General features: G+C 47.7%; 1 protein-coding gene across 1 annotated transcript in view; it reads left to right on the top strand.

The window, feature by feature from the left end:
- The window catches only part of WNT9A (Wnt family member 9A), a 61,380-nt gene that overhangs the window by 29,127 nt on the left and 19,830 nt on the right, over nucleotides 1-12,423 (top strand). Inside the window, exon 2 of the mRNA XM_075492212.1 lies at nucleotides 8,299-8,558. Coding sequence (XP_075348327.1) covers nucleotides 8,299-8,558 — 260 coding nt within the window. The remainder of the gene's footprint in view (nucleotides 1-8,298; nucleotides 8,559-12,423) is intronic.

Below are 12,423 nucleotides of genomic sequence, written 5' to 3'. Positions count from 1 at the left end.
GCTTCCCTCCACTAAAACTTACAGCTACGTGTTGCCTATGGTCTAGTGGGACCCACGCCAAAAGAAATGATGTTAAGTTGGGAAAAAAAAAAAATTAAATAAAAATAAGCAATGGCTGGGATAAGGAGCAGCAGTGGATCACAGGGCGGGGGTCCGGGAGCTGTCCAGCCAGGGAGGGGGGTGCCAGCAGGGGGTAATTCCTGGCACAGGCTGCCAAGAGCAAAGCTAATGCCGTCTTAAATCGGGAGCGAAAGCCTCTCTTGCTGCCTGGCCTGTGCATTCCACTGGCACCGCGGTTCACCGGTCGGTTTTAAGTTGGGTTGAAAATCCTTCGTAAATCTCGCTGATTGCTGTTTCATTCTTGAGAGGATGAAGGGGAGAGGAAACAACCTTCCCCTCCTCTTCTCCCCCTCCTTGCCTCTTTCTCCACCTCTGCTCGCTTATGGACAGAATGGGTTGTTCCAGTGGAATTAGGTTGCAGGCAGCTCTTGGGGTCAAGCTACCTGGGACCTCCCAGCCAAGGGCAGCTAATAGTCATTGAGTTGTAAAAACTGAACACCCCCTCCTCAAAAACCCAGCAGTGTTTTCTGAAGGTGGTTTGGTGCTGGGAACTGTTCAGCACAAGCCATGGGAATTGCAAGGGAGTATTGCAAATGCTTGTAGAGCTGGTCCTGATATTTGCCCTCTCCTTGTATCGTTTCCATGCTGGTGAATCTTAATGCTGCAACTCTGAAATACTTGCCTAAAATAAAAATGTCTTTTTCTCTGGTGGACTGGAAACTTCCTGAATAAGGTTTGTTGTGAGGAGAGGTAGTTCAGCCTTGTGGTTCAGGCACACCACCAAGGGCTGAAAGACCCAAGTTTGATTCCTTCCTCTGCTATGGGGTTTCTCTGTGACTGCTTGTGCCCTCCTCACGGGGGGAAGGGAGGCAGAAGGGAAGGCAGTGCTTCCTTACTTCAATGGAGTGCTATTAGCTGTAATTCATAACCCATGCAGGTCTTCTGCCTTGCACGGGTGGGGAATGCTGCAGCAGCTTGAAGTATTTGCTTGTGGTGCTTCTGGTTGCCACAGTGCAAAAATAGCTGTTCCTCATGGCACCTTGGTCCCATAGGTCCTATGCAGGAATGCACCATAATGAGAACATCTCCAGCCCTCCACATCTGAACTGAGTCACGTATTCCCTGCTCATTCACTGAAGTATTTTTCCTTCGGTTGCTAAATTTTGCCCTCATATACTATGTGCCAAACTCTTTTTTTGGTAAGTTGTACAGGAGAAGTTGAGGGCATGTTTTGGCAGGAAATTGCATGGAACCTTATTTATACATGAGGCAACCATCCATGCCTTGCCCCATTCACAGAAAAATCCCTTCTGAACTGATGTGACACCTCCTTTGTAAGGGTGTTGGGGTCCAGCTCTTCTCAGTGCAGGACAGCTGGCCTGGGGAGCGTTTCACTTGCTTGGAGCGCTGCGTTCAGCAGCTTGGGAGAAGGCTCCTCTGACTTCTGTGTGAGCTTTAGCTAAGGCTAAAATGGGAAACTCGGACGTAAATTATCTCTGTGGTAACACCTGGGCCTGAAAAGAGCTTCATGATTTGGGATCAGAGTGGCTGCTGTGAATGTTAGAAGCATTCAGGAGAGTGGTGTTGAAAGGAAAGAGCTGGATATTTGCACCAGCAAATTCTTTCTTCCAGAAGCAGCTGTTATTTCTCTTCTTGCTGGATGCTAGAAGTCACTCTTGAATAGAACCTGAGAGCCTGGCAGGTATGTGCAGCAGGATCCTTACATGCCCACTCCTCCATCCTCTTGTCCAAGATGCTCACAGGAGAAGAGAGCCCAAGGGAAACCACTGTGTAAATCTATCCAGGCAGAGGAGTAATTGAAGAAAATTTGAATGACTGAAGCCTATAAGAATCTACAGCTTTTTGTCTCCTAAAAAAAGAAAGAAAATCTATTTGAGTGTACTTCATCAGGAGCCTGATGGAGACTGATTCCTTCCCTGGTAAGTAGGATCTATTGGGTTGGAAATTCCCCTATGCTGTAGCTTTTCTGCTCTCTATCCTCTTAATTCCCACCACTCAGAAGAAGCACCAAGGACCTGAAGGCATTTCCCTCTGTGAAACACATGCTGTCCATTGGAGCCCGAGGGTAGGGTATGGCTGCTTTCCACCTGCATGCAGTGAGGTTGCAAGGCCCTGTTGCCCATACCACATGTTGGTGGAAGTGTATAATGTTGTAGTGGTCTCCGTGGTGGGGGCTGTTACTTGTTTCTTTGCAAGTAGAAGCTGCAACTGAGATTTGGGCACTATTGACTAATGAGGAAGACCATGTTTGAGGGGTTGCCACCTAAAGAAAAGGTCTGGGTTGTATGTACCATGCTACGGAGAGGAAGATGAGGATCAAAATAGCAATTGGGACATACTTGTGATGAGAATAGTGGTATTTGTTACTTGAGTTTCCAGATTTTTTTTGCTTTCTTTAATGGTCTTCAACAGCAAGACATGGTTGTTTATGAAGAATGACATGGAGAGCAAAAAGGAGAGGTGAGCACAAAGCAGAGAATTGATTGGGAATGACCTTGAAGGAAAAGAACTAGCATGTGCATAAGGGGCAGTGGTCTGTGGATGATGACAAGGAGAGGAAGCCTTGGGAAGTGCCAGGATAGATGGAGTTTTAGCAAAGTTGTTTTTGATTTCTAGGTGGAGTGTAAGCTGTTCAGCTCTGGCCTGTAAAGCCCTGGATGGTCTACGTTGTCTCAGGCTGGGAGCAACACTTTTCCTCCTGTTACCTTCTTTGACCCCCCCAATGTCACAGTACCATGCCAGAGGAGATTGGTGGAAAAATTACACCAAGGAAGGGTTGAGGTAGAAGTGAGTAACTCTAACATAGCAATCTTCAGGAAGAGACTTAACACTTGCTGAGATGGCAGGATATTGTGAAAGCCAAGAAATCCTTGCTGAGGTTTGGAGAATACCTTGCATTATTTTTTGTAAGGACTTAAGGGGATATGGGATTTTTTTTTGCATGTGTATACATTAGCCAAAGTAGGAAACCTTTGGCTTTGTAGCTCAGAGAATGGCAGAGCATTTTGAAACTAGCATGTGTGGTTTTGGATTTTGTGGTCTAAGCAAGGCAGCAGTAGACATGAATGCCTGAATGCTAGAGTAAGCAATGTGTCTTGGAGCAAAAACACTTAGTTCTAACTTCGAGGGGTAGAAAGAAAACAGAGAACTAATTATTTAGTAGCAAAGAGGAGAAAGCCTTCTCTGACCCCAATGATTTGGGGCTACACCAATGCTTCTGGCAGCTCTGGGAAGAGCAGAACTGAGGTTGGTGAGCGCTCTTCAGATGGTTTCCTCCAAAGGATATTGAGTTAATGTGAGCACAATGGTGGCACTTGTACCTGTGAACAATTAAAACCAAACAAGACAGTACAGAATGAGATAGTTGATTCTTCAATGGCCAACTCTTTCTCCAAATATCAAGTCTTCATCACTCACCATGGAAACTCAGTTTTCTTGGACTTTTGGCTTCATATACTTCAAATAGCAATTAGCCTTTGTGGGATGGGGGTACCATAGTAAATCAATTTAGGAAAGCTTCTTCAGTGTGGGAGGGTGATGGTGGGAGAGAGAGAAGGCAACTGAATGTTGTTGGATGCAAAAAATAATGATATAAGCCTGGTGTCCAGCATAACTCAGTCTGATTCCTTGAGTCGTGGATTCATTAATTTAGGTATTGCAGTGAAGAAGGTTGGTGTTCAAGTTGTCAACTTTTCAGAAACTTTTTTAATTATTAAAGGACAGGAGAGAAGTGGTGAAAAGAGAAGAAAGTATTGGAAGGGTTGCAATACTGCAGGAAAGACATTCACGTAAAAAGTGAAAATAAGATCAAAGTGGTTGTTGTACAGATGTACCAAAGATAAATCTCCTGACAGAGAAGGAAGCCCTGGGGTAGGAATGCTGTATTTCAGCAGGCCTGTCATTCCAGGCGGGTATAGCAGAGGTGTTTCCTTGCAGGAAAGCAGCTCACCTTGGCTTGAGTCTCTGGTGGCACTTGCAAAGGAGACTCTTGAGTGTGTCAAAAACAAGAGTGCACTCACAGGTCTATGTAGGTGCCTTACTTTTGTCTCGTCCCCCTCAAATTCTCATCAGGAAAATCCCCAGTTAAACAAGGGAAAATACAGGGATACTGATGAAAGAGTGAGCTGATGAGGCAATAGAAACTCTTTACTTCTGCGATGAGCTGAAAGCAGGACCCATCTTGAATTTCTTTTCTGGAAGGGCAATAATTCCATGGTGCTACAGATAAAACTTGGCTATGTAGCTGTCGGTGTGAGTTGTGCTGTGGCAGGGTCTGTGTTTGGGATCTCTCCCAAGCCTGGGTGATTGGAGTTTGAACTCCAGGAGAGCAAAGCAATTGGCAATGTTTGACATGAAGTTCACAACCAAGGCAGCCGAATGCCACCAGTAGTGTATGTGCAAACCAGATAGGTCTTGCTATTTACAAGTGGTGGTGATAAACCTTCTGGTTTCCTGGCTCCAAACTAGTGACAGACTGAACTGGAAGGATAACAGTGCAGATGATGTTGCAAAGGTTCCTCTCTGGTGGGTATGACACTGAGCAACCAGGTCCTTCCTGAGGTCTGGACAGTGCAAATGTGCCACTCGGAGCAGAAGTCCGGCAAGGTGCGCAGAAGGTTAGGTCAAAAGTCTGAGGCAGAAACAGTCTCTTGACTTTGCAGATTCGTATTGCTCTCATAGAGGCCAGAGTTAATTTCCAGAGAGTTAAAGTTTTCTGGGTTGTGTGCAATGCACTGTTTGGTCTCCCTCCAGGTTCTTAGTGGACAAACATACCTTCATGTCACGCTCAGCCCCCTCAATCCAAAACGATACAATTACACAGAGTGCTGGCTGGCAGTTTAATCGTAACAGTTGTGGATCGGGTGTGTATAAAATAAAAAATACCCCCCTTCTCCCCCATCCCGAAAAATTTCCTTGGAAGGAACAGCTCAGTCTTTGTGAGGAGCTGAGAAAGCATCCGACTCTGACACCGTTGCCTTACGGGACCTCAGTCAGCCTAGGTTGCATAAAAGGGCTTTATAGGATTATAAAGGTTCCATGCAGCGGCAGCTCCAAGGCAGCATTTCAGGTGGGGGCACCGGCTCTCCCTGGCTCTGCCTGTGCTTGTTTATTATCGATGCCACACTGAAAAGTGCCACCTCGCCCTTCTTCCCGGGGCTGCTGGAATGTGTGTGCAGAGCGAAGGTTGCTGCATCGCTGTGTGTCCCCTCCCGCTGAAACGGGCACGCATCCAGCGCTGGGGAGGGAAAAACGTATGTGTGCCTGCACGTGTGCTGCTTTTGCTCACGGAGGTCTTCACCTGGAAGAGCATCATTGCTTGTTGGCTAGGAAAACCCCCTTTCCCCTAAATTTACTCCTTGTCTTATTCTGGAGATGCTTTCCTAATTCACTCGCTTCGCTCTGATTCAGGCCAGCTTGAAAGCCAGTGAAATTAGTCCGAGCAGTAAGCCAGGCAGTGATGGATATGTCTGTTCAGTGTGTGCACTGCATGACTTGTTTTTCACCAGTTTGGATTTTCATGTCTCTTTCTCTAATGGGTGAGGACAGGGCGGAGCTGGGTCAGGAAATAGGAGGTGGAAAAAGGTGGTGTTCTGCCTTCCCTGTAAGAATATCGTGTTGGTGTCTTGTCTTTGGGTTGTTTTCTCAGGAAGGGGTGCAGTGGCTGGCTGCATGCTGGCCCAGCTTTCTCAGCTCACATGGCTGTCACAGGTATCAGAGCTCGTGAACTTCTACCTAAGCCTCTTGTACAGAGCCATGAAAATGGACATTTCTGACAACTGGTCCATTTAATGCTTCAATTTTCTATTTTTTCCCAGGACTTTCTATCCACTAGTTCTACGTGGCTGCTGGAAGCCTGTCCTCTGGCTTTGTGCAGCACCATGAATCCTATTTTCTACCTTCTCCCTGTCCCTGGCTCTTTACTGTCTTTTTATTTAGGTGACTCTTACTGGGACCCGCTTTGGGGATCCGTGCAATTGGGCTGTGTTATCAGCAACTACACTTTGAAGTATCTCAAAGCCAAGCACCTAAGGGGAGGGTGGGGAAGGGGTTCAGAATCACCAATTAATCTGCAGAAATCTTGGCCGTAGGATCAATTCCTGTATCCCTCCTCACTGCCGTAGCCATCTGCTACATGGTACTTGGAGCTTATGTTTTCCAGAACACTTAGCTGAACAGTACCTGCTCAGTCAGAAAGGTAAACCGGGGAGGGGGAGCCGTAGAAAATGCTTTTACGCCTCCCTCTCTCTCCTTCGCCAGCTGAGGATCTCTTGCACCAACTGTGAAAGCTTGCTGGAATGAACATTCAGAGCAGAAGTATTGATGAAGGCCAGGAATGAATGTCCTGGAGACTTTCTTTCCTCCTGTGAAGCTCAGACCAAGCCACCTGTCTCATGAATGAGCTTGCTCAGAGCTTCAGTTAACGAGGCACCAGGGCTGGGTGATGCCCTGTCTCCTTGGGGAGCAGTCAAGCCTAAGTCCACACTCTGTCCCAGTCCAGACAGAGCAAAAATGTAAAGGTTAACGTTTGTCAGTGCTTCAGATAGAGCTTGCTATTTGGCCTTTTGGATGTTTTTATCATTTTGGGGGAGCAGAATTGGGGGGGGGGAACTTTTTTAAATTTGCACTGGTTACACTAACTTTCCATGTTTCCCCAAATCTATCTGACTTAATTTTTACTATTGCAGTTTTTTTTCTTGAAATCCTAATACTTTTGAAGGTAACTGAAGGAGAACATTTCCCTGTCCATATCTGTTCCCCTAAAAAAAACCAAAACAAAAGCCTTTACAAGGGAGCTTTTCTTTGTTGTAGGAACAAAGAAACCCCAACCAAACCCAGCAACTTCTTTTCTCACCTCATTAAATCATCAGCAATGACTGGATCTGTATGGGATGTTGCTGGCTGTGGCTTAGGTCAGGATTTTGTGCCCCTTGTGCAAGGCGGTTTGGGAGTTAAAGCATCCTAGCTGCTCGTCCTTTGGGACTGTGCTCCTGGCACAATGCATCCCATGGATTAGAGAGAAATCATCATTAAAAAAAAACCAAACCAACAACAAATCACTGCTCCTGTAGGACAGGTGGGGTTTTAAAGGGTTTCCAGGATCCATCTGTGAGCGTGTGCTCCCCTCCTGTGCCCACCACCCCATTTACCCCAGTGGTCCTGCACTGATGGGGATGTCTGAGCCCGTGACCCATCCCCATCCTCGCCTGTGCAGGATTGCAATATTGCAGCATGTTTTCAATTCTAGCTTTAAGCAATTCTTCCTTTTTGGCTGGGGAAATGTGTCTTCAGGTCCCTCGAAACCCTACATAGTGATTCCCATTGACTGCGTGGACTGGCACCTGGCCGGAAAAGGGCAGAGCCAGGAGAGTGGGGTGCGGGCAGCCCAGCCAACAAACCACTCATGAGCCCAGCAGATGTTCCTGCAGCCTCTCTGCTCCCCAGGGCCGATGCCAGCCTGGTCCTTTTCCAGCAGCTCGTCACTTGACACCGGGAACAGTACTCTGGCTTCTTTTGTTGCACATTGTACGAGTCAAGGACCTTGTGCTTGGAGAAGGCAACGGGACACGTATTTATTTCTTCAGGTCATTTTTTAGGTTTTCAGCTTGTTCTCCCTTGTAAAAGCTTTTGGCAGTATTGCCTGAAAAGCGTATCCTGCTCTCAAGCCTCAGGCTGTGGCTTGCTAGGTTTTATGTAAGGATTTCTTCTGCTGAGTGCAGGGTGGCTGTATGTGCTTTCTCGGTGTGTCTCTTGGTCTGGTGGGACGAATCACCCTCTGTCCCATCCCAAGCTGGTTCTGGCTCTGCTTGATGTGCTAAAATGATTCTTTTTTTGTTTATGTACAGGAAAGTGACTGTAGTGCTCTTGTATTTTTGCTAGTTTCCTAAGTTCATGCAGTTAAGTACCTTCAATTATTTCTTCCCCATTTCAGTTTTCAACACGGTCCTGTGGTGGAGATTGCCAAGGTCTTATGTCCAAACAAGCTCTGTGAGAGCTGGTAGAGAACATAAATCCAAATATTGCTTGTTACCTTTCTCTTCTTGCTCCCACCTTGCACACATATGGCAGAGAGCCTTGCTGTAACATCAATCTTGCCCAGGCATCAGCAAATCCACATGTGTGCTCAGCCAGGGAGAGCCTGATCCCACCACAGCCCCCACTTCCACCATGGGCTGTATTTCTCTGTCCTCACCACTGTGCTCCTCTGTTCCTCTGCAGGCTGACGGGGAACGAACCCCTGACCATCCTCCCTCTGACCTCAGAAATGGAGGAAGCTGCCGTCAAAGCCCACTACAAAGTCTGTGACCGCCTGAAGCTGGAGAAGAAGCAGCGCAGGATGTGCCGGCGGGACCCCGGCGTGGCCGAGACCCTGATGGAGGCCATCAGCATGAGTGCGCTGGAGTGCCAGTACCAGTTTCGCTTTGAGCGCTGGAACTGCACCCTTGAGGGTCGTTACCGGGCCAGCTTACTAAAGAGAGGTGAGCGGAGTGGGGGGGTCTCGGTCAGGGGTGCTGGCACCCCCTGCACCCATCGGCTTCCCTGGTATTTTGCGGAGTGGTCATCCTGGCGCATCCTTTGCTAGCGGTGGGTCACCACCTCCCCAGAGGTCCAAAAAAGAGCTTGTAGAAGGTCAAGACAAAGTCAGGCTCAGCTCCATTCATGAAACTGCACAGCAGGCAAAGGATGTGCTATATGGCAGTAACTTATGGGCTTGTACTAGTGAAGCGACCCCTGTCCACCTCCCGTTGCTGGCCATGGCTCCTCTCCTTGGAGGCTGGAGATGTTCCTGCATGTGTCTGCAGCCAGTAGCTATGGTTGCTCCTCACTTCTGCTGGAAGTTGAACTGTTCCTGGAGGGGAAGGTGTTGAAGTTCCCAAAGCTGTCCCCTCTCTTCTTTATTTTATTTTTTCCTATTTATTATGTCAACCTTTCAGGAAAGAAATTGAGAAAATGCCTCATTAAGGGAAATAAGGCAAAACGGACTGTTCTGCGCTGTCCTGTTAGCGGGGGCAAGGGGAGACCTCTCATAGTGCAGGGCAAAACCTGCAAATGTTTGTGTGTGTCCTGTTACTGCTCTACCCAGGGAAAAGCTCCCTGGATGTGACCAGTGGGTAGTTCCCACACCCCTTCCCAGGAGCTCAGGTGGAGAAGACCAGAAGCTGAGAGGGAGTATTCAAGGAGCAGGTGGTATTTTTTATCTCCTTCCTTTGTGCTACCTTATATAGTCCAGTTTCCTGCACCCTCCCAGTAAAATCCAGTTCTTATTTCTGCACTGAAGCTAACGATGCAGCAGGACCATTTTACAGATAGCTTGCATGGGTCTCGAGGGTTTTAGTGACTTGCAGAAAGTCCCACACTCGGCCATGGGGCTGGAACTAGAAACCCAGGGCCCATTCTACTCGCAGATAAGAGCAAAGGTTTGCAAAGCACCTTCCCTCGCTAATTAGTGAGAAGGAGTAATTCAGAAGCGCTAGGTCTTAACTAATGCACTGTCACTGACTGCGGTGGAAACAAGGAAAGTCCTTATGAAACCCAAGAGGACCAGCTTGAGCTGCAAGACATTTAAAAATATCCCCGCATGCCAGAGAAGTCCCTGGATTAGTGGTGCCTTGGGAAAGCCAAGCACTTTCTCATGCTGACACCTGGAGGCCACAGCTTGTTCCTTCAGATGTGCCTGCCCCCATGGGCAACCCTCGGCAAGGGGTATTTCAAAGCAGCCTGAAGTTGAGCTGCCTTAAAACACCATCGAGAACAACCCCCCACCACCACCTTGTCAGGACCCCGTGTAATAAATGGTAGCTCTGAGGGTTGCAAGGCTCTGCCTGCTGTCTCATTCTTCCATGTTTTATGCCCCTGCAACATCTCTGCTCTCCACTGACGCTGTAAATCCTTCAGATGTTGTTCCTGTGGCATAACACACTGCCCTGTAAATCTTTCTCCTCCTCTCCGGGAGCTGCTGGTTCCTGGTTCAGCATTGCAGCAAGTGATATCCCAGGGCAAAGGGGCACATGTATCACCCACTAAGAGACAACTATTCAAATATGTCGTTGTGGGCTTGCTTCCTTTCCTCCAGGACCATTGCAACTTTTTAAGGAGAGGGGGGGAAAAAAAAACCCCAAACCCTCACATTTCACTTAAGAAAAGTTTCTCCCTCCATTTTTACACTTGGTCACCAGAACAGCCTTGGCTGCTGGTTTGCAACTTGGGCTGATGCAGCCTGTTTCTTAAAATAACGGGGGATTGTTTAAGGGACTTGTTATCCTCTTTGGATACTCACGAACAATTTTGGAAATGGGTGAAACCGGATAGCCAGGGACGGCAGGCTGTCGATGCACTGGGGGTTAGAATGCCTGCATTGATTTAAAGCTCATTATCTTGTTACAAAATATCTTGGTGCAATCAAATAGTGCATGGCAGGGATGGCTTTAAATCTGGCCAGAGCCAAATGTCACATGGACTTGCTTGGAAGCTGCCTGAGCTGCCTGCGGGCAAGATGATACCTGTGCTGATGGGCACCGGGAATTTGTGAGGCTTTCGGTGATGGAGAATGGGAGGAGTAAAGCTGAAGCTGATGGGGAGATTGATGGAGGGGGAGAATCTGGCAACCGAACCATTCCTCCTGGCTTTCTGTCAAACCTGGTATGCATTGTGGTTGCATGGCACTGACTTTCTGCTGAGATTTCACAACCACTCTGAATGCAGTGCTTTAAACCAGGAGGCCTTCAGGAAGGCTGTAGATCTGGGCTACCTACTAAACTGGACCACATCCAGGCTGTTTGTCGCCAATTGCAGTGTCTCAGACTTTCAGAGGAGAGTTTGCATGCCCTATTCCATCGAGGACCTTCTGTTATCACACCAGTACCTCTCCATTTCATAGCACAAGTAGTGGTGGTGGCAAGAGGCCAATTCTACAGCCCAGGAGCGTGGAGGCTTGGGAACATCTCTGTCCAGCAGTGGCATCCCTCTGACAGGCGTGTGGGCAGTTTGACCTAGGGTGTAACCTAGAAAAAGCTGAACTAGCCTACAAAAGATGAAAGCTGCTTAGAAGGCATTTTCTACCCAGAGGAGTTTGGTGGTCTGCATACCCATGAGTTTTTGTTGTGTGAATTAAGTAAAGAATTCTCCCACCACTCCCAATGAGAGAGTTTGCCATGCTGAAGATGTTTCTGGGGTGCCAGAGGACATGGTCTAACTTCAGGGAGAAAATAAAGAGGGGAAAAAAAACCAAATTTGGTTTCTCAACCCTGACCACTCTTTATGGTGTCACCAGTGAGTGTGGAGTTGGTATTTTTTTTTATTTTAACCTTCCTTCCAGTGAGAGAGGTTCCTGCTCTTCTTTTCCAGGTAAGTGTTAGAATGGTTGGACAATTCCTACTATGATCTGATTGGAGTCAGCTCCCTTGGGAGGACCAAACCTCAGTCTTCTGGACTGGTTTTTCATCTGTGTTCTGCTGAAGTTCAGCATTGTGCACCTGGGAGCGCTTTGGGAAGGCAGAGTCTGGGGATGGGCCAGGGTAGCACCCCATGAGCTTGCTTGGACTACCATGAACCTCCCAAGGAACAGTTCCAAAAATGACCTGGCAGTGTCTCTGCATGTCCTTGGTTGACACACCAGCTTACAGATATATCCACTACTGTCACCATCCACTTGTGTTATTTTTGAGTGGGGGATTTCTTGAGTCGGATCCAAAGCTGTTCTGGAATTGCATCTCAAATATGCAGTCGTTTACAGCTTCCATAGCCGGAGAATGAGGAGCTATAAATACTGGCATGTTTGCTTTTTATTTCTGGCTTTTATCATTTGGATCAAAATCATGGGTCTCTCTGGGCCTCAGTTTACCTACTGGGGGGAGCGGTTGCTGTTGCATCCCTGCAGGTGAGCATGGAGGTGTAAAAAAAGGGTTGTGCATGAAAGGTTTGAGGTGTAAACTCCTTTTTGAGGCATTTGAGCGAGGTGCTGCATTGGGTGACAGCCTAGCTACTGTGTTCTTCCCAGCCCTCAGGTGCCTGTTGTTAACAATTTTGTTGGACTGGAGTGGGACCCAGTGATTTCTTCTTTTTTTTTTTTTTTTTTCCCTGAGTGGGGAGAGAAGAACAAGGAGCCCTCATGATTCCTACCCCAACAATCAGACTGGAGGTCTATGCTGCATTCCTGCTATTTGGTGTCCCCTTAGTAGCAGTATTGCTGTACCATGGTGTTGGTACCTCCATGGCCTGTCCAGCTCTTGCTCACCTCTTTCTGTTTTCAGGCAGAGGCTGTCTGCAGAGTGAAAGCCACAGAGCTGGCCAGGTTTTATTTGCATTCTTGAATCCTGGCTTGTGCCACCTATCCATCATTCCTTG

This window comes from Mycteria americana, chromosome 2 (genome assembly GCF_035582795.1).
Source record: "Mycteria americana isolate JAX WOST 10 ecotype Jacksonville Zoo and Gardens chromosome 2, USCA_MyAme_1.0, whole genome shotgun sequence".
Taxonomy (NCBI): Eukaryota; Metazoa; Chordata; class Aves; order Ciconiiformes; family Ciconiidae; genus Mycteria; species Mycteria americana.
This window is presented reverse-complemented; position numbering and strand designations above follow the sequence as displayed.